At 36.4% G+C, this 22,564-nt stretch overlaps 1 protein-coding gene and 1 long non-coding RNA gene across 2 annotated transcripts; one reads left to right on the forward strand and one right to left on the reverse strand.

The window, feature by feature from the left end:
- Positions 1–683: 683 nt before the first annotated feature.
- Positions 684–5,157, forward strand: LOC113054480 (uncharacterized). The gene is made up of 2 exons (XR_003277385.1): positions 684–1,427; positions 3,693–5,157. It is a non-coding gene; the product is annotated as an uncharacterized LOC113054480 (long non-coding RNA).
- A 4,491-nt stretch (positions 5,158–9,648) lies between these two features.
- LOC113054481 (esterase OVCA2-like) lies at positions 9,649–10,914 on the reverse strand. Its single transcript, XM_026220064.1, has 2 exons — positions 10,565–10,914; positions 9,649–10,410 (listed from the first exon to the last, which is right to left on the reverse strand). The coding sequence occupies exons 1-2, from the start codon at positions 10,728–10,730 to the stop codon at positions 9,905–9,907; spliced, it is 672 nt and encodes a 223-aa protein (XP_026075849.1). The 5' UTR covers positions 10,731–10,914; the 3' UTR covers positions 9,649–9,904.
- Positions 10,915–22,564: the final 11,650 nt, after the last annotated feature.

The following is a 22,564-nucleotide window of genomic DNA, read 5'->3' on the forward strand; positions in this document are numbered from 1 at the left end:
AGCTTCGACATTCTGCGTGTATATGATTCAAATCGGTTTATTACAACGGTCGAATGGCTGTCGACATTTCTGCCGCATAAACAAAAAAAGAAATTAGACTGCGATTTTCCGTTCCTGCTGGAAAAAGGGCGTCCGCAATGAATTGGTGTGAAAGGGTGAACGTCGCGCGAGGAATCACGACTCACGCGCTCACGTAGGATAATATATAAATCTAGAGATTTCATTACACTTCACTAATTATACAGTATGGATATATTTATATAAAGTTTAATGAAAATAAAAGCAGAACCAAGATGATTTGATGGCATAAAGCCTAACTTTAAGCTTTTGTTGAAGGTACACTTTAGAAGCATGAGGGGTGCTGTAACTGTTTCACCATCTGTAACACGTGTTTTTGTGCTAAATGTCTCTAACTTTAATATACATACATACATACATACATACATACATATATATATGTGTGTGTGTGTGTGTGTTACAGTATTACAAATACAACCATAATCCACAAAAATGTGTAAATTAGTAGCAAATAAAGGGGGTACACTTGGATGAAACACTGAACTGAAAACATCGTATGTGTTCATTTGTGGTATTACATCAAAAAAAAAAAAAATTCTAAACCATAAAATATGTGTGTTTCTGCCGTATTTTTGGTAAATGTGGCCTTTACACTCCCACATTTTGTGTAATATTTGTTCCAGTAGCAGTACACTGGAAAGTGTTGCAACCTGATCAGTCACGATATGCAATTTATGCAGTTAATTCATAGGTGAAAAGGTTGTTTGGATGTTATATATTGGTTAAACCAAGATGCTTAATGATTCCGATGATAGTTGTTATTTAACATCCTTTAACATCTAAAAATACACTAAAAGGTTGTGTGGATGTAAACCATGAATAGCAACAAGAGAACAATAAATAAATGTATTTAGATATATATTTGCAGTCTTGAGAGTGTAACTGGAAGGTTCAGCTGTAGGAACAAGGATGCATAGTCTATATATAATCGTTCTTTGCTCGTTTAACTGTGCATTGTGAGAATACAAACTCTTCTTGGTCTTTATAAATAGTAGCCCCGTTGACAAAATTCCGTCAATGACGTAGTGCACGCGCGTAGTTGAGTAGGTGATGCTTTTTAGTGAATGAGTCCCCCTCCCTCTCCAGCTTACTAGTACTATCAGATCTCTATAAAAAGCGCACGGTAGATAGAAAAGCGCTTGAGAGCTGCTTGTTTCTACCAGGAAAAAGAAGACAAGACGAGCGTGATGAGTTCAGACAGTGGCCCAAATGGAGACACTAAGAACTTCTCATTAGGCAGTACACCAAGCCATCCTCCTGGAGCGCCGACATCTAATAGACAAGGTACTAGAAAACGGGCAGCCATCAGAAAATCGACTGCATTTTTGGCGAGGACTCTGTGTTTCAAGGTAAGTGTGTTTTGACACTGTTTGGTTGAAAACGACACGATGACAGCCTGGAAGTTCATTTAGAAATGACCTGATGGTTGCCAAATACTAAAGTCTTAGAAGTTCTTTTTCCAGATAATAATTGTAGTGCGTGTTTATTAAAAGATGTACGGCACATTGCAGGCGACCTGAAACTTGCTGCAGTGTGACTCACTTTTTTCGCACGTGGGCAGCATGAAGACCCTTTAAAGAGAACAGTCTATTGGGCAATGCATTTGGTGCTGAAAAAAAGCTTGCTTTCACGAGTTAAATTAAAGAATATGATCTAAAAAGAGTAGACAATTAATTCGTGAAGTTAGAATTTGTATTATTATTCATTATACGTTTGCCTCATTACGTATTAACTTTTCGGTAATGTCACAGACATGTTAGAAATGTATGTTTTTGCAGTGTATATGTATATACATTTCGTGAAATAAGTCTATCCGCTATGTCGCTGTAAGTGAAGCATCTAATGTACGTACGTACATCCGAGTCTTCGCTGTTAAACACTCTCGTGAATGTGTGACACCGGGAGATTTCCGGTAGAGATGGCTGTCGTCGTTGTTGCTTGGTCCTGACAGAAAAAAAACGTTTACCTTAAATTAGCATGGAAATGATTCCTTGTAAAAGGCTTCGAAATAAAAGTAGCTGTAGGAAAAGGACCCATTCGAATCAGTCTAGTGTGTATTCTAAGCCTAAAACCGCATATTTCTAAGAGAGAAAACAATTATCAAGTCGCTTATTACAGCTAGACATGGCAACACTCCCGCTCTCTTTTCTTTCCTGTAACGTTAGATGCCTTCGAACCACCACTAACTATTGTTTTATTTTTGCCGTTATATTCAACAAAGTCGTTTTTGTTGTTGTTTGTTTTATCTCCCTCAGTCCTCCCCTCTTGAGTGTAGGCTATGAATTTCCTTCCTACCTAACGTTTCCGTTTACTTTTTTTTCTACACAGATTCTGTGACGTGTATTCAGGCGTTGAAGTCATGTTTGCGTCACTATTGCGCACTTTGCAGATGATTCGTAGTCACCTACAGTAACCCTTTAAAGAGACAGCGCGCGCTCAGCTTCAAACACACACTCACACACAAACGATTGTAGCACAATCATTTTATTTTTAGCGGGGGTGTTAAAGAAGGGTCCGTTTTCATTCACTTATGACATCTTTATTCATTCTCTCTAAATTAATGAATGTACAATTGAATAAGCATAACTAATGACACTAATGACCAATAGGCTATATTTTGAACTAAAACAAGTACCCGAGATATATTTTGTTTCTTAAAGGAACAGTGTAACCAAAATGTTAATTCTAACATTATTTGCTCATCCTCACTGTTTTTAGTTTCTGATGTCTGAATTATTTTAAATGAGATAGTTGGAGCAGAATAACACTAAAGCTGGGTACAGAAATATGCTATAAAAGCTGAGGGTGTCAGCTCATCATATTTCGCCTAACTTCTCCATTTCATTTCATTTTACTATTCATTTGTCACCACCTTGAGGCATATAACTCTACCAAACTAGATTATTTGAGCAGGTTTTACAAGAAAATACCATTTCAGTCTTACTACTTCAAAATGTTACATTCCGTTCAGTGTGTTACTTGCCTTTTCTTTGTAATTGTTTGTAGAATTTACTAGCAATTTCTGAATGAAATTTCTTTTTACATCACTTTTTTTAAGTAAAAGAAACAATTATTTTAAAATTAATCGATAATAGCTTAATCAGTCATATATTTAAACACAATGCTGTGAAGTAGGACTATTACTGTATAATAAATGGTAGTCCATTAGAATAGAGTAAAAGCAGTTGTTTTCAGCACCATGGACAGCGGTTATTGCTGTCAATCTACATCTTCCTTTCAGACCTGAATGCATTTAAATTAATTTAAGCAGTCTAGCACTGGGCTACCAGTAAGAGTCAATAAATAAAAGGTAATATATGGAGAATAAAAGAATCAAAAAAAGCTTTCAGGAAATGGAACGACTTTCAAGGGGTTCAAGCCAGCATCTACGTCACTGACCCAGCAGCGAAGCTCATGGGAATCAATGTTCCCGAAAACATTCTGCTTGGGCAAACCACTGCCCTTTTAATGAAATAAGCCCTGTTATGTATCAGATTCATGGCCACAATCAATTATTACATTAAAGCAATATCTTATGTAGATTCATTTTAGGTGTTTATTAAAACTTGTTTGAGTTCAGCTGTGGTTTTTGTAACACGTCTCTTTAATTGCAGTAGCTGTTCCGTCTCTCCATGTGAGCTGACTTCACCTCGATCTTGCCCAGCATGACTATAATGTGAGTCTTCACCAGTTTGCCAGCACTTCATGACCTTGGCTCTAGACTGCTTACTGCTTATGGAGTCCAACAGTACAGTAACAGTCTACAGTCATGGCTACTGAAGTCTGGCTCCAGCATCACAAACACACAACACTAATACAGGGTTTTTGCCTTACATCTGTATTACTTTGGTTGTGATAGAAAAGGGAACGCTGTTAAAATGCGCATGCACGCATTCATCAGAAATACTCGGCTGTGACGGCAAACAGTTGTGTATATCTGAGCCTGTATTGGGGGAGTCCTGTGCTATGGAGGCATGGCGTTTCATCTAACAAGCCAATAGAACTGCACTATTTCCAGTTACCATGCCAACACCTACTCTGCTGTCTCCATGGTGACCGTGGCTTTAGATTGTTACTGTAGCGATGGCACATGGTAACAGTCTACAGCCATGGTCGCCAAGGGGCAGGTGTTATAGCAACAACTGAAAGAATCAGAAATGATTCTGGCTGAATTATGTTTCATGTGTGTAACCAGAAACTGTAGCTAATGGAGGCTTTTCTAAGAAGCAGAATGATATGATTTCAGAAAGTAGGTCAACGTCTGACTTATATATATATATATATATATATATATATATATATATATATATATATTTTTTTTCCTCCTTCTGAAACTCAATTGAAAGACGTCTCTGTTGACTTCAAAGTAAACATGCTTTTTCTCAGACTTTGCCTGCTGTAATACATCAAAGCTAGATTGTGATTCTTTGAAGTTCTTGATTTGAGACCAAAAATTTTATTCTTTGCACAACATACTTCAATACAAACAGATTCGCTTTCCATTGTAACTGATGCATGTACTGTACCAAAATATACAATTGTTTCTCTCTAATGTTTTCCTGATGATTCAGTTTCTTCCCTGATGGCCAAGTGATTCATTCTAATGTGGAGTGCCAATGATTGCTCCTTTCTTTCCAGACAATTTCCTGTGGAACAAGGAGAGGCAGTTTCAATAAGGATAGGGTGATCGAATATTGTTTAATGTACTGTATAACTGATGAAACCAATACATTTTTTTTACTGGTTGCAGTGCCATCTGGTACAGCAGCAGGGCAGTTGTTTTAGTGAATTCAGAGAGTAATTAATACATATCCAACTGGCAGGGATGTCTTGTCTAAATGTATTTGAATCTGCAGTAATTTTCAGTAGAGGGCAATAGAACATGGCCCAAATGCTAAAAAAAAAATCCAAGTTTAGCAGTTTAACATCGCCCTCTTGAGGAGAGAGTTTGTAGTTGCGGAAAACAATCTGTGGGCAAGTGTTGTGCTTGGTACCATTTTATGTAATAGAAAGAAATTATATTCAGAAATGTTTTTCATGAGTTTCTTAAGTAAATAAAATATCAACATGCAAACACAATGTCCCCTGTTTTGGTTTGAATATTTTTAAATTATGCCAGTTTTTTTTACAATTAAACATTTGTAGCCAGGGTTGTCTACATTTTTAAAATGGGTCCAAGTAAAAAAAAAAAAAAGAAGAAGAAAAAAAAAAAAAAAGATAGCATCTAATCCCTGCTGATCATTAAATTTTTTTAAAATCATTTAACAGGCAACATTTGATTTAAAAAGTATTTTCTCTGTTCTTCTGCATTTTTATTTTCTAGTTTCCGTATTACTTAGTGGTAAAATCAATAGTTTTGCTCAGGGTTATCTGATTATTATTATTTTTTTCTGGGTTAATAAAAAAAATAAAAATAAAAAAAATTGAGCATCTTTGTCTAACCATGTTGACCATTACATTTCATCATTTAGCAGACAACAGTAAATAACCACACTTCCTTAAAAAAAAAAAGGTCTTTTTTTTTCTTTTTTGTATTGTCTTTACTACTCAAGTTTGATCTGGAAACTTTCTGAAAATTGTTGCGTCATTAATGCTAAACTTGCGACATTCCATATTTGTTGCTGAATGATCAAAAGTAAAAAACAAAGTGAATACTTTGAAACAAAGTGATGAGAGGTTGATAGAGACTCTTTTCCCTACAAGTAAGAGACCATGTGCTGATACTTGAACCTCAGCACATAAACTCTTACTGTTCAGGGCCAAGGGCATCATACAGGGACGGACAGATTCACTGCCACTCTAAGAATGATTAATTACACATTCAGCCTCTAAAAGAAGATAAACTGGACAATGTCAGACCTTGAAGCAGAAAAGCAGAGAAAATAATGTAAGACATAAACAGCAACATGATTTGCTCTAATAAAAGTTTAAATTCAGTTTTTTTTCCCATATCAATAAATTATATCCATTTAAATAGACAAATACAAATTAATAAGATACATTAAATGCAGTGATTAGAAATGGAAAGTATAGTCTGTGATTTGTCAGCTCCTCTGATTGACCCAAACTTGCCCTGGTAACAACTAAAAAGAAAAAGGAACAGCCAAACCACAAGAATTTTAACGTTTTGGTTCAGATCGAAGCATTTCCTTTTCACCGAAACCTTGTAGGTCTTACCAATGATAGCAAAGAGAGTCCAAGCAGCTCAGAAAGAAAGAAAGACAGAAGGATAGAAAGAAAACATGAGTTTCAAAGTTAAGAACTCAGGAAATGTGTGTCCACATAAACAGGAAAACCATGAAGTGGCAGGACTGTGTGTATGGATCAAGCTGGAAATAAATAATAAGTAACTCAAATCACACTCTGCTGGATGAATTCCTGATTTCCTGGTTATAAGGTACTGCCAACCCCTCAAAGAGAGAGAGAGAGAGAGAGAGAGAGAGAGAGAAAGAGAGAGATAGAGAGAAAGAGAGAGAGAGAGAGAGAGAAACCCTCAACAACACAGTAACAAAAAAAATCCCACAAAAAAACCCTATCTCAGAACATTAAACATTTTTCGTAGGAAAAATCCCTTGTTCTTCACCCTGTCTTACTCTTGTTTGTAAATACGGACCATGTGCTTCCTCACACTGACATCGCAGTGACATCATAGTTGTTCTTTAGGTTAAGTAATCTCCTTGGGAAACTCCCTCCACCTATTCTGTCACTGCTGAGATCTGATTGGTCGGTTTGGCCACACCACCAAAACAGTGACCTCTTCACCATAACAAAATTTCCTGGAATTAACATTCATCTGCTCTTCTGGGAAACCTCTTAAGTATCTTTCAGTTTTCTTCAAATATACAAAGCAACATTTCAACAAGATTTATCTTATTATAATAATTCATCTTATTATAAGTTTAAGTTTATATGTTAATACACACACACACACACACACACACACACACACATACATGCATAAATACATACATATATAGGCTACAGCTATGTAGACTACAGAAACCATTATAATAAACACAATACATCATTGAAATAAGACCATGTTTGGCTGTATGACAACACATACATGACTCCAACGTATGACAAATTAGATAGTAGATACCCAAAATCATCACTTCTCCAAAGGCATCACTCCTCAAAATTCTCACATAAAGATGTAGATTTCCAGTATTAAGGCAAAAATAAATACAAAAGTCCAGAAATAATGTGATAAAGTCCATATAACCAGCTTTCAGGATGCAAAAGATTGTTTAAAGGCGCAGGATGAAACTACTCAGTCCTACTACTCTTATAAAAACATGTTGTAGCTCCACCCACATTCTCAAAACCACACCTTCCTCATTCCTCAGAAAAAATAAAAACAAGAGCAAAAACAAACAAAAATACACCTCCTGTTACTTTTAACATAGGTTGCACAGGTCCTACCTTCTACTATAATGCACCAGAGTCAAAATATAGCCTGACACAACACTCACGTCTATCTTTTCCAGACATTTCATACACAACTCTCCCTCTACACCCCTGACCACTGCTGTTGTGTAAGACCATGGATTCCTGAGGCCCGGAGTCACGGAGCTGTTGTAAAACTTACTGGCAAGAGGGAGTTTCTGTGTTTCTCCCCTTCTCTTGTCTTCCATTTATCAAAACCATCTGTTTGAGTGGAGAAAGAGACACGTGGCAGGAAAGAGGGGAAAACAAACGAGGGGTGGGGGGAAGCTGTAAAATGTGGTCATTGACTTGGTATTGATAGCAAAATAGATGTGTTAATAATGAAATCATATTTACAAATATTTAATCTACATATTTATATATAATATTTCTAATAATTATATATAACTAAATAGATATTAAATAACAGAAAAAGAAAAAAGACAAATGATGATGTGGATCTCTCATAGAAAAATAAATGAAAGAAATTGCAACGCTCCTAAAGGTTTCTGTAAAACCCTTTGGAGCCCTTAAAAGGAAATATAACTATTTGAAATGAGAGGGAAAATTTCATTGCTTTTCTGTTTGCTTGCAAAACATCTGCATTCTCTTGCGAAAAAACTTTTGCATTCCCTTGAAAAAATGTTGCATTTACTTGCAAAAAGTTTGGTTCCCCTAAGAATCATTGCATTCTTTTGCAAAACGTTTGCATTTCCTCGAGACACTTTGCATTCACTCACAAAATTTTTGTGTTCCCTGAGAAACTTTGCATTTGCTCACAAATCATTTTAAAGAATGTAAAAGATTCGCGAGCAAATGCAAAGTTTCTTGGTGGAACGCAAAAACAGCATGAAAGTTTTTCCTAATTTTACCCCCCGCCCCCATCATCATGTCCCTTTTACAGTGTGAACTGCTTATAAAATAAATCAAAGCCTAATATCTGAGCTGTTTTACAGAGAGAGCAGTTTTATAACCATTTACAAGAAGAAGAAAGGGATGGAGCCAGAAAGAGTGGGAAAAAAGTGATAGATCAGTTCAATTAAAGGAAAGGGACGGTGCAGGGACGCTCCGGCTACATTGGAAAGAATGAGTGAGAATAGAGGAGTGCTTCCCACAAACATCTGGAAATCATGATGAATCCTGGGCCGCCAGACTCCCTTTAAGCTACACGAGAACACACAGTCCCCAATCTGCCTGTGAGCTCACACAAACACACACAGACACAGACAAAGAAATCAAAATGATAAACAACTTCAGGGGAAAAACTCTCACTAACGCCCCCAATGGAAATGGGAGGTACTGCATGTGTCAGCAATAAACTCAAATTACATACAGAAAATCCACCCACGAATTTCATCAAGTTCATCCCCCAGAACAGTATTCCAACAACCTAAGGACTTTACAGCTCCACTAACAATTTTTTGTTGTATAGAATAATTAATATAAGCACTTCATCAAACTATAAAATTAAATTAACATGCCTGCTTTGACTCTACTAGACCGACTGTATAATATTTAATATGCAAGTTTCTGAGAACTCTAAATTATTGATGTCATGTTAAAATGTGAGTATCAAAGGCAATACACCAGGTTTTTTATGAAAGTTTATTTGTATCTCTGTCATCATTTTATTGCATTGGATTTTATGTTTTGAATATAACAATATGTCCTGATCATAAAACTAAGAACTTAAGTATCATCTTTCTAAAAAATATTATTGGTAGATATAGAGTGACAACTGGAATTTAAATACATTTTAAATTAGTCTGCTATACTGTTATATACTTTCATTTATTTACATTACAAGTTATGAGGATTTCAACTTTTGGGCATATAAATATCAGGAACTGCATCGAATTGCATATTTTTGTTCAGTTTGGGCCTCCGAATAAAAGTTAAGTGTGTTTATTTCCTCCTTGAGTATGAGCTGCATATTCACCTATATCATACTACATAAGCCATAAAAGCCTGATGTATCAAATATGATATTTAACAAAGATTTTCTGTTAATTTTTTCCCAGGTTCAATAAACTGTTCAATGAATATAAAATCTGTAATTGCAATTCTAGAAAAACGAAAACTCCCAAATATATTATAATTGATATTTTATTTAATATCATATATTAATATTATTTTCTGTGGCAAACAAATCCATGCTACAGAGCCTAACATGTTTTGAACCCCGAAATATCCTTTAGATGGACTCTGTGAAGCAAATTAGCTGGACAACGAACAATAGAGCACTTCATTCAAGTAACCATGTCCCTGAGATCAGTGTAAAACATCTTATTACTGACCATTCAATTTCCAAGGCTTTTACAATGTAGCAATATTTCAAGAAGTACATTTAATTTAGACGTGATTTATGCCGGGAACTCTCAGATACTCTTTTATCCTCTCACTCAAACTTCTTGAGGAAGTCTTTGTATGTCTGCCTGTGCAAAGATGCCGCCGGGACAAAGTGTCCACCAGGATGAATGAGGATTTGAGCTCCATCAAACGCTGGCAGCAGATCTCGGCTCATCTCCTCTGGAATTACATGGTCATCCTGTCCAAAGACATGCAAAGAGGGGATTGTTATCACCGTGCCTTCGTAAAACCGCTGATGTTGGGAACAGACACTGCGGAATCCGGCGACCAGGATGGCAAAGCGGAAATTAAAATCAGCCTCCAGTTTTTGTTCTTGCAGGGCACACAGCATAGCCACCAGGGCGGCACCTTGACTAAAGCCCAGGATGCCATCGAAGGAGCCAAGTTCCTTCACTGCAGTTTTCACAGTCTCTATACTCTCTTCTAGACCCAGGCTGCTCTCACACTCCTGCTGAGCATTGAAACTTCGTGCCTGGACATCAGAGAACCACCAGCCCCTCTGGTCCTCATCACCACCACTGGCCATCTGATTGGCTGAATTTATTGAAGAAGTAATAAGATCAGACTGACAGATTAAAACATGATACGAACGTACCAAGAGAGCTTAAATAATTTTAATGTACATCTGACACTAGGCAACACACTTGATTTTGATGTACAGCAAACATAATATCAGTTTTACACTCACTTTCGTTTTGAACAGCAGGAACTTGGTGTGGTGCACTAATATACACCAGCTCCACTTGTTTCTTTAATAATTTGCGTAATGCTCCAGTCTTCTCTCTAAAAGAGCTCCCATTCTGTCGATAACCGTGAATACAGAGAATTCGCAGAGGAACTGCAGCTTTGGACATTATTTATTATTTGTCAAAGCTTTTCTAGCTATTCTCCAAAATCGAAAAAAAGAGACTGCTAAAAGCAAACAGGGAAAAGTCGACGTAATAAAACAGTTATATTGTGCTGTGTTGTTTTAATAACTAAAATAACAATTAACCGAAATGCTGACAAGAAACCAAACGTATGTTTCCTTTTTGTGCGACTGGTTTATTACCGTGTTGAAACATAACGAAACAAGAGTTCCGCCCAGTCGAACCTTATCTGCAACTTGTTAAGAAAAAAATCCCAGAATACAAGTTACCACTAGAGCTATTATTTATAAAACCCGCTTTTATATTATTGATGTTTCATAAATCTCCAAGTATGCATTAAATAAACATATACATTATACATTCTAGTCTCCCGCAATTAGAAACAAAAATGTAGTTCCGAATTCAAACGCCAGGGAGCAAGCGTTCCCTGTAGAAAAATGTGCTGCGTTCTCAGTGGCTCATTTAAACGTTAGCATCCCATAAGAAGAAAAAATGTCTTTAAAATATATTGCAATAAATTATTTTAATCATTTAATTAAATTTTCAATAAACACCTTATTTCAAGGCTCAACAAAGGCTACAGCTCTATATGCACTGAGTATAAAAGAAGCCCACTGACAGCATACAGTATTGTTCAAAATAATAGCAGTACAATGTGACTAACCGGAATAATCAAGGTTTTTCGTATATTTTTTTATTGCTACGTGGCAAACAAGTTACCAGTAGGTTCAGTAGATTCTCAGAAAACAAATGAGACCCAGCATTCATGATATGCACGCTCTTAAGGCTGTGCAATTGGGCAATTAGTTGAATTAGTTGAAAGGGGTGTGTTCAAAAAAATAGCAGTGTGGCATTCAATCACTGAGGTCATCAATTTTGTGAAGAAACAGGTGTGAATCAGGTGGCCCCTATTTAAGGATGAAGCCAACACTTGTTGAACATGCATTTGAAAGCTGAGGAAAATGGGTCGTTCAAGACATTGTTCAGAAGAACAGCGTACTTTGATTAAAAAGTTGATTAGAGAGGGGAAAACCTATAAAGAGGTTCAAAAAATGATAGGCTGTTCAGCTAAAATGATCTCCAATGCCTTAAAATGGAGAGCAAAACCAGAGAGACGTGGAAGAAAACGGAAGACAACCATCAAAATGGATAGAAGAATAACCAGAATGGCAAAGGCTCAGCCAATGATCACCTCCAGGATGATCAAAGACAGTCTGGAGTTACCTGTAAGTACTGTGACAGTTAGAAGACGTCTGTGTGAAGCTAATCTATTTTTCAAGAATCCCCCGCAAAGTCCCTCTGTTAAAAAAAAGGCATGTGCAGAAGAGGTTACAATTTGCCAAAGAACACATCAACTGGCCTAAAGAGAAATGGAGGAACATTTTGTGGACTGATGAGAGTAAAATTGTTCTTTTTGGGTCCAAGGGCCACAGGCAGTTTGTGAGACGACCCCCAAACTCTGAATTCAAGCCACAGTACACAGTGAAGACAGTGAAGCATGGAGGTGCAAGCATCATGATATGGGCATGTTTCTCCTACTATGGTGTTGGGCCTATTTATCGCATACCAGGGATCATGGATCAGTTTGCATATGTTAAAATACTTGAAGAGGTCATGTTGCCCTATGCTGAAGAGGACATGCCCTTGAAATGGTTGTTTCAACAAGACAATGACCCAAAACACACTAGTAAACGGGCAAAGTCTTGGTTCCAAACCAACAAAATTAATGTTATGGAGTGGCCAGCCCAATCTCCAGACCTTAATCCAATTGAGAACTTGTGGGGTGATATCAAAAATGCTGTTTCTGAAGCAAAACCAAGAAATGTGAATGAATTGTGGAATGTTGTTAAAGAATCATGGAGTGGAATAACAGCTGAGAGGTGCCACAAGTTGGTTGACTCCATGCCATACAGATGTCAAGCAGTTTTAAAAAACTGTGGTCATGCAACTAAATATTAGTTTAGTGATTCACAGGATTACTTAATCCCAGAAAAAAAAAAATGTTTGTACAAAATAGTTTTGAGTTTGTACAGTCAAAGGTAGACACTGCTATTTTTTTGAACACACCCCTTTCAACTAATTGCCCAATTGCACAGCCTTAAGAGCGTGCATATCATGAATGCTGGGTCTTGTTTGTTTTCTGACAATCTACTGAACCTACTGGTAACTTGTTTGCCACGTAGCAAAAAAAAATATACTAAAAACCTTGATTATTCTGGTTAGTCACATTGTACTGCTATTATTTTGAACAATACTGTACATAGGCCTAGTGATAAAAGCAGACATGAAAAAAAAGTTGTTTTTAAATCTAAAGGTATGTCTTAAGATATAGCTGCATTTAATTGGGAAAAAGGCGTGTGAATACAAATGCTTGTTAATTTCAGAATAATTAATCCCTGTGTGGTGTTCATATTTTTGATATTCAGCCAGTGTTTGTGGGTTTGGTTGCATTTTTGGGGTTTTAAATTAACACAATCAAAAATGTTATGTTACAGATGTTTACTTCCATACATAGCAATATAAACAGCATATATGGATAATATTTGCCCTTTATTTTTGTTAGATCACATTTATGAATTAAAGCGCTACAGCCTTTGAACGGCAGGGGCAGAAACATAAGGAATAAAACATGCCTGCAAGCTTTCAAAGGATGTAAATAACTGCACAAAAAATGTCAAATAATCTGTATGCATTCAATATCTCATGCTATCCTGGAGGGAAAAGTTCTTAATTTTGTTTGATGATTATTTCTCTCTGTTGATCTCAGTTTTCTGGATGATTGTGCCTCCCGAGCACTTGACAATTAATCTAAAAATGAGCAGGAACCCCGAAGGCCTGATTCCTCTAATGCTTATACTCTTACACACCATAAAGTTTATCTGTATAATACTGCTGATCCCTGACCAGTTCTGCACGTTCGACTGAACCAGCCAGCCAGATTCTCTCCGCATTAATAGATTTACTTAAACACATCCAAATTTGTTTTCCTAGTGCAAAGAAATTTATTGCACATAAATGTATCAGTGTGATCCTTCAAGGGAGTTCCTGCATCAGCTAACATCTCAGTGCACCCATTCAGTACCTTTTAGTTTCTCTGTCCTCTGTCTGAACTGCTGCTCTCTTTAATATTCACCGTGATCAACCAGTTTGATGAGACACAAATAAATAAAACAGGCCCTAAGGCCAACCATCCTTTCTGTGCTGGTTAAGTGATTTATTCTCAAACACAGCTTGTTAGCGGCAGGTGAGGGAGCTCAGTTCTCACCCTTTGCAGCAGGAAGTAACCCCAGCAGGAACGTCAGTGCGGAATACAGATGAGATGAAGGATATATCTACAGATACACACACGAAAGTTGAGCGTGAGCACATTTGTGCCCACAATTGCTCACAAACAAGCACACACATGGTCATTTAACAAGTGGACTGCCGGACCAGAATGACATGGATTGCATCAGTATTGGGATGAGTAATGTCAGCGGCACCCATAGAATTCGAATAGATAAACAACAACAGATGCTTTAGAGAAAATTTGTGCAAAATGAAACTCTTAAAAATGAGGGTCAGGGAAAAGAGAGCCTTTTTTTTTTTTTTTTTTTTTTACTAAATATTGTTTGTGTACCTCAGAATTAAACAAAATATTGTATGTGCTGTAACTAAAGTTGGGATTTCTGTTTTGTGATTTAAGTATGTTCTATATAAATAAACTAATAATGATAATACATTTCCATAAATTAAAGAGAATTATTATTATTATTATTTTAAATTAGAATAACTCGGGCAACAAATTGAGAATATATATATGTGACCCTGGACCTTTGGTCTTAAGTGTCAAATTTTTTTTTTAAATTGAGATTTATACATAATTTGAAAGCTGAATAAATAAACTTTCCCTTGATGTATGTTTTGTCAGGATTGACAATATTTGGCAGAGATACAACTATTTAAAAATCTGGAATCCGAGGGTGCAAAGAAATCGAAATACTTCGTTCATCAATTTTAAAAATCGAAAAAGGTGATCGAAATCACCTTTAAAGTTGTCCAAAAGAATTTCAAAAATTAAGTTTTGATATATTTATGGTAGGAAATTTACAAAATATCGTCATGGAACATGATCTTTACTTAATGTCCTAATGATTTTTGGCTTAAAAGAAATGTGATATTGCTGTTTGTTATTTATAGCTTAAAAAAGTTTAAAACAAAAAGTAATTGATCCTTTATTCACAAAAGAATAGGCAACAATACTGTGGGTATCCAATAGCGCATCCCTAAATGACACACATGTGAACTTTAAGTACCTTTGAATATCAGATATCATGACACTGCACACATATCAAATTATAAACTGTTCATTCCCTTACAATATTGACACATTAATACAGTTAAAGTGCAATCTAAGAAATGTGGGAATATCATATATCAGGTAATGTGTCATTTGAGATAAAGACACTATAGAGAAGGATATTATGGAACTGAATGCAGGAAAAGAAAGTATAAAAGTAGATTGTATTAATATCACAATTCCCATTGAATATGGGCTGTGGGATAGTTACTTTACAATAGTGATATATCATAGATCATAACCAGCAAATCTTTCATTTGTATGTTGTTGTAACTTCATAAGCACACTGCAATCACAAAGCCATTTCTTTCTGAGCTTTAAATCATGGATGCAATTTCTTTCAAACACACACACACACATGCACGCACGCACGCACGCGCACACACACACGTGCACACACACACACACACACACACACACACAGCAGCGACAGTGTAGCTTTAATGCCATAAGAGAGATATAGCAGCATGCTGCCTGTAATACTCTGCTCACAAAAAGATGGGATTTGCTTCTGCTTCTTGATTGTTTGCGCTGTACCTTGTAGCTGTCATGTAGGAGAGATGGCTATTCTCATTCCCTGCAGCTATTCTGACGAAATATTTATGCCTCTGCTGAGTGCCCTTTGTGTTTGCTACCATACCAGAGAGCTATAGTGCAGTTTAGCAGTAATGTTTCACACAATAAAATTTGGACAGCTTGTGCCACAAACCATCGATAAACATATTAAATCAGAAAGACCACATCATTGTGGTTTCTGCTTTAAGTGCATTACCTTAAATGTGCTTCTCATTTTATTGTCCATAACAATGCCACAAATGTCCATAGGCCTTAAGGGAATAGTTCACCCCAAAACTCTTTAAAGCAGTTATGGAAGCATGTTTCCGCCATGTAATATACATAAACTCAGAACTGTGAGATATAAACTCAGAATCTTGACTTCCTTCTTTGCAATTCTAACTTTGTTGTTTAATTTCTCTGTTTATATCTTGCCATTCTGTTGAAACACTGACATTTTATCTCACAAATTTGACGTGAATTTTATATCTCACAATTCAGACTCTTCTTCAAACAGTTAGCAAGTTTATATCTTGCAATTCTGAGTTTATATCTAGAAATTCTTTAAAAAGTCAGAACTGTGAGACAAAAAGTTGGAATTTTGTTACCTTTTTTAATTTTTCTCCCATGTGCTAAAACTTCCAGAATTAGTTTTATGCCTACTGTACATTTGCCAAAAAACAAACAAACAAAAAAACAAAAAACAAAACAAAGATATATATATATATATATATATATATATATATATATATATTATATATATATATATATATATATATATATATATATATATATATATTTTTTTTTTTTTTTATATATATATATTTTTTTTTTATTTAAAAGGAACAGTTCACACAAAAATGAAAATGTTGTCATCATTTACTTACTATTGTGTTGTTCTAAAACCTATGACCCCCTAATATTCTTTTGCGGGACACAAAAGGAAAAATAAATTATGCCTCTTTACTGGTACTGATCAGATCATCCTAAATGATTTTTTTTAATTGATCCACAGATAATTAGACAGATTTTTAATGAATCAGTTGTTTCATCCAAAATATGTAATTTAAAAGAACATTTAATAAATAATAATATGTATGCAGAAATATGACTCACTGTTTAAGCATGAATAGTGTGACTCTGCTGTGAAGAATCTGGTCTGAATACATGGCAAATGTGTTATACTGATAATTAGGACCATTTTTAAAGTCTTCCCAGAGGACATGGCCATTAGCGCTAACCGTGGCTATTTATAGTGTAATATTATGTCTGTGTTCAAAGAAGAAACTGGCGGAAAAGAAGAAAGGTGAAAAGGTTAAATGAATGAGCTCTTTTTTTGTTTTTATGACAGCACTATCCAGAGAGGGCAAAAATGGGTCAGAATGGATAAATGATCAATTTCACAAGTAATTTTGTCTTAGGTTTCTCTTCATGTGCTTCACTTATGTTCCAGAATGTTGTGTGGCCATGAAATTGTGATGTGAGAGACAGTACAGAACAGAATCAATTTGGTCAATTAGGTTGACTAACTAGAAAACGAGTCAGTGGCTTAAATCTAGTCTTTCATCTAGGATCGGGTCCCACCTGAAATTAGTACATGCAAAGATCTTACTAATGTGACATTTAGCCAAGACCAATGTTGGAGGACAAACACCCTAGAGACTTTAAACTCAACATTCGGGATGCATGATATCCAGCTATAAAGCTGATAATTATCAAGTAAATGAGAGGAAATGACCATGAATATGAACAATTAAACATACAAAATCGGCTGATACCAGTGTAATTTCAGTATCATTGAGATACTACCATATTTTGTATTCATATTTTCAAATATATATTTTTTATTTTAGTTACAGTATCATAATTTTTTTTGCCATTTTTAGTCATGTTCATATATATATATATATATATATATATATATATATATATATATATATATATATATATATATATATATATATATATGTACAGGTGCTGGTCAAATAATTTGAATATCATCAAAAAGTTGATTTATTTCACTAATTCCATTCAAAAAGTGAAACTTGTATATTATATTCATTCATTACACAGAGACCAATACAAAGAAAGCATTTTTAGAAATCCTGGCCAACTGAAAAGTATGAACATGAAAAGTATGAGCATGTAGAGCACTCAATACTTAGTTGGGGCTCCTTTTGCTTGAATTACTGCAGCAATGCGGCGTGGCATGGAGTCGATCAGTCTGTGTCACTGCTCAGGTGTTATAAGAGCCCAGGTTGCTCTGATAGTGGCCTTCAGCTCTCTTCTTTATTCTTGGGTCTGGCATATCGCATCCTTCTCTTCACAATACCCCATAGATTTTCTAGGCGAGTTTGCTGGCCAGTTAAGATACCATGGTCCTTTAACCAGGTACTGGTAGCTTTGGCACTGTGTGCAGGTGCCAAGTCCTGTTGGAAAATGAAATGTGCAACTCTATAAAGTTGGTCAGCAGTAGGATGCATGAAGTGCTCTAAAACTTCCTGGTATATGCAGGGTATATGGCTGCATTGACCTTGGACCTCAGAAAACACAGTGGACCAACACCAGTAGATGACATGGCACCCCTAACCATCACTGACTGTGGAAACTTTACGGACCTCAAGCAAAGTGGATTGTGTGCCTCTCTTCTCTTCCTCCAGACTCTGGGACCCTGATTTCCAAAGGAAATGCAAAATTTATTTTCATCAGGGATCATAACTTTGGACCACTCAGCAGTAGTCCAGTCCTTTTTGAAGCGAGGTGCTTCTGACGCTGTCTGTTGATCAAGAGTGGCTTGACACAAGGCGACAGCTGAAACCCATGTCTTGCATAAGTCTGTGTGTAGTGGTTCTTGAAGCACTGACTCCAGCTGCAGTCCACTCTTTGTGAATCTCCCCCACATTTTTGAATGGGTTTTGTTTCACAATCCTCTCCAGGGCTGCGGTTATCCCTATTGCTTGTACACTTTTTTCTACCACATCTTTTCCTTCCCTTCGCCTCTCTATTAATGTGCTTGGACACAGAGCTCTGTGAACAGACAGCCACTTTTGCTATGACCTTTTGTGTCTTGCCCTCCTTGTGCAAGGTATCAATGGTTGTCTTTTGGCCAACTGTCAAGTCAACAGTCTTCCCCATGATTGTATAGCCTACAGAAATAGACTGAGATACCTTAAAGGCCTTTGCAGGTATTTTGAGTTAATTAGATGATTGGAGTGTGGCACCAGGTGTCTTCAATATTGAACCTTTTCACAATATTCAAATTTTCTGAGATACTGAATTTGGAATTTTCCTTAGTTGTCAGTTATAATCATCAAAATGTAAAGAAATAAACATTTGAAATAAATCAGTCTGTGTGTAATGAATGAATATAATATATATGTATGTATGTATGTATGTGTATGTGTGTGTGTGTGACTATTTATAGCTGTCATACATTTTAGTTTTATGCAATTTTAAGTGCATCATGTTAAACTAAATTAAACTAAATTAGTTGCTTTCATTTTAGTTGACTATGATAACCCTGAGATATTTTACTCCACATACAAATATAAAGTGTTTACACAGACTTTTCTATAAATGTATTTGCACAGGAATCACAATCATACAAAAACAAAGAACAACATGTTCTAATGTAGATTATTGATTGCTGTGCACAGAGGACCAAAAACAAGGCGTGCTGATATTAGAGCCAAAAAGAGATGACAAAAGACCCAAATGAGCCAAATCTGACTGGAATCTCCTGAGATGTGTGAAGTGCCGCCCATGTCGCCTGGTTGATTATGGAGGAAGTGAGATCAGTTGCCCACTGCTGAGAAGATGTGTAGTCTGCTGAGAGTGAGCAGGTGTCAGATATCAGGAGGTCAATAGATGTGAAATGTTCTGTGATGAGGAGAAGTTGAATTCGCATTTCTAATTTTGGTTCTCTCCTACTGTGGTGTGAGCATGTGCCCACTTCAAACACAAACACACACACACACACACACACACACACACACACACACACACACACACACACACACACACACACACACACAGACACACACACACACACACACACACACTTCCTCCCTCTCATCAACTTCATCTGCACACATGCATACAGATGTATATACATGTATACTCATGTTGCAATGCATGAGTCTTAAATGAAGAGAAATATACCATATGTCAGAGTTTCCAAGACCCCAGACTTCTGAAATATAGACATTTAAGTGGATGGCTACAGGTGCATAACTAATTCACATGCACTTAGCTGAGCAAAAAATAAATAAATAAATAAAAATTCTGAATCAAGAGAAGGATAACAGCTGGTACTCAGTGATCCAAATACTTGAATTATTTAAGGAAGTGGAATCTTCATTAATATATTATTGTATATGCCTTAGTGCAGACAAGCTTGGAGAAGTAAAGGAGAAAGAGAGGGAGGAGTGAGCGAGAGAGGTTTGATTATTGACAGTGCAGTATACAGAGGAAGAGAGTGTGAGACAGCGATCAGAAGAGCAATGAATGCTTTTATCTATTCCACTGTTTGTTTTCTCTCACAAGACAGAGTAAAGCATCCTTACTTGACTCTCCTCGACTGCAGTGAATGCATTCATCTCATGCCGGACAACACATAGCTTTTCTGGGAAAACAGAGAGATGGGAAAAGAAAGAATAAGTCAGAGTCATTTGAGAATGTCAGGAAGAAAATAGGAGGGGGAGAGAAAGAGCAACTGGGTGGTGAGATGTAACAAATGAGGAATTGGAAGATAGACAGGGAAACAGACAGACTAATGAGCATGCAGACAGATAGATGAAGGAGGGATGGCATACAGGCATAAAACAAACAAACAAACAAAAACCTCACAGTGTACAGTGTTCCAACCAACTGTTTTCCATGTCAGCTTCATTTTGTATGACAAGCTGTGCTGTGCTGTCATGTTCATATATATATATATATATATATATATATATATATATATATATATATATATATATATATATATATATATATATATATATATATATATATATATATATATATATATATATATATATACAGGTGCTGGTCAAATAATTTGAATATCATCAAAAAGTTGATTTATTTCACTAATTCCATTCAAAAAGTGAAACTTGTATATTATATTCATTCATTACACAGAGACCAATACAAAGAAAGCATTTTTAGAAATCCTGGCCAACTGAAAAGTATGAACATGAAAAGTATGAGCATGTAGAGCACTCAATACTTAGTTGGGGCTCCTTTTGCTTGAATTACTGCAGCAATGCGGCGTGGCATGGAGTCGATCAGTCTGTGTCACTGCTCAGGTGTTATAAGAGCCCAGGTTGCTCTGATAGTGGCCTTCAGCTCTCTTCTTTATTCTTGGGTCTGGCATATCGCATCCTTCTCTTCACAATACCCCATAGATTTTCTAGGCGAGTTTGCTGGCCAGTTAAGATACCATGGTCCTTTAACCAGGTACTGGTAGCTTTGGCACTGTGTGCAGGTGCCAAGTCCTGTTGGAAAATGAAATGTGCAACTCTATAAAGTTGGTCAGCAGTAGGATGCATGAAGTGCTCTAAAACTTCCTGGTATATGCAGGGTATATGGCTGCATTGACCTTGGACCTCAGAAAACACAGTGGACCAACACCAGTAGATGACATGGCACCCCTAACCATCACTGACTGTGGAAACTTTACGGACCTCAAGCAAAGTGGATTGTGTGCCTCTCTTCTCTTCCTCCAGACTCTGGGACCCTGATTTCCAAAGGAAATGCAAAATTTATTTTCATCAGGGATCATAACTTTGGACCACTCAGCAGTAGTCCAGTCCTTTTTGAAGCGAGGTTCTTCTGACGCTGTCTGTTGATCAAGAGTGGCTTGACACAAGGCGACAGCTGAAACCCATGTCTTGCATAAGTCTGTGTGTAGTGGTTCTTGAAGCACTGACTCCAGCTGCAGTCCACTCTTTGTGAATCTCCCCCACATTTTTGAATGGGTTTTGTTTCACAATCCTCTCCAGGGCTGCGGTTATCCCTATTGCTTGTACACTTTTTTCTACCACATCTTTTCCTTCCCTTCGCCTCTCTATTAATGTGCTTGGACACAGAGCTCTGTGAACAGACAGCCACTTTTGCTATGACCTTTTGTGTCTTGCCCTCCTTGTGCAAGGTATCAATGGTTGTCTTTTGGCCAACTGTCAAGTCAACAGTCTTCCCCATGATTGTATAGCCTACAGAAATAGACTGAGATACCTTAAAGGCCTTTGCAGGTATTTTGAGTTAATTAGATGATTGGAGTGTGGCACCAGGTGTCTTCAATATTGAACCTTTTCACAATATTCAAATTTTCTGAGATACTGAATTTGGAATTTTCCTTAGTTGTCAGTTATAATCATCAAAATGTAAAGAAATAAACATTTGAAATAAATCAGTCTGTGTGTAATGAATGAATATAATATATATGTATGTATGTATGTATGTGTATGTGTGTGTGTGTGACTATTTATAGCTGTCATACATTTTAGTTTTATGCAATTTTAAGTGCATCATGTTAAACTAAATTAAACTAAATTAGTTGCTTTCATTTTAGTTGACTATGATAACCCTGAGATATTTTACTCCACATACAAATATAAAGTGTTTACACAGACTTTTCTATAAATGTATTTGCACAGGAATCACAATCATACAAAAACAAAGAACAACATGTTCTAATGTAGATTATTGATTGCTGTGCACAGAGGACCAAAAACAAGGCGTGCTGATATTAGAGCCAAAAAGAGATGACAAAAGACCCAAATGAGCCAAATCTGACTGGAATCTCCTGAGATGTGTGAAGTGCCGCCCATGTCGCCTGGTTGATTATGGAGGAAGTGAGATCAGTTGCCCACTGCTGAGAAGATGTGTAGTCTGCTGAGAGTGAGCAGGTGTCAGATATCAG

This window comes from Carassius auratus, chromosome 35 (assembly GCF_003368295.1).
Source record: "Carassius auratus strain Wakin chromosome 35, ASM336829v1, whole genome shotgun sequence".
In the NCBI taxonomy this organism is placed as follows: Eukaryota; Metazoa; Chordata; class Actinopteri; order Cypriniformes; family Cyprinidae; genus Carassius; species Carassius auratus.

Bases quoted from the DNA above. Each gene is read 5' to 3' on its own strand.
- LOC113054481 (XM_026220064.1), bottom strand. From the start codon at position 10,730: ATGTCCAAAGCTGCAGTTCCTCTGCGAATTCTCTGTATTCACGGTTAT. The intron at 10,411-10,564 runs GTGAGTGTAAAA...CAATAAATTCAG, and splicing joins TCCTGCTGTTCAAAACGAAA to CCAATCAGATGGCCAGTGGT.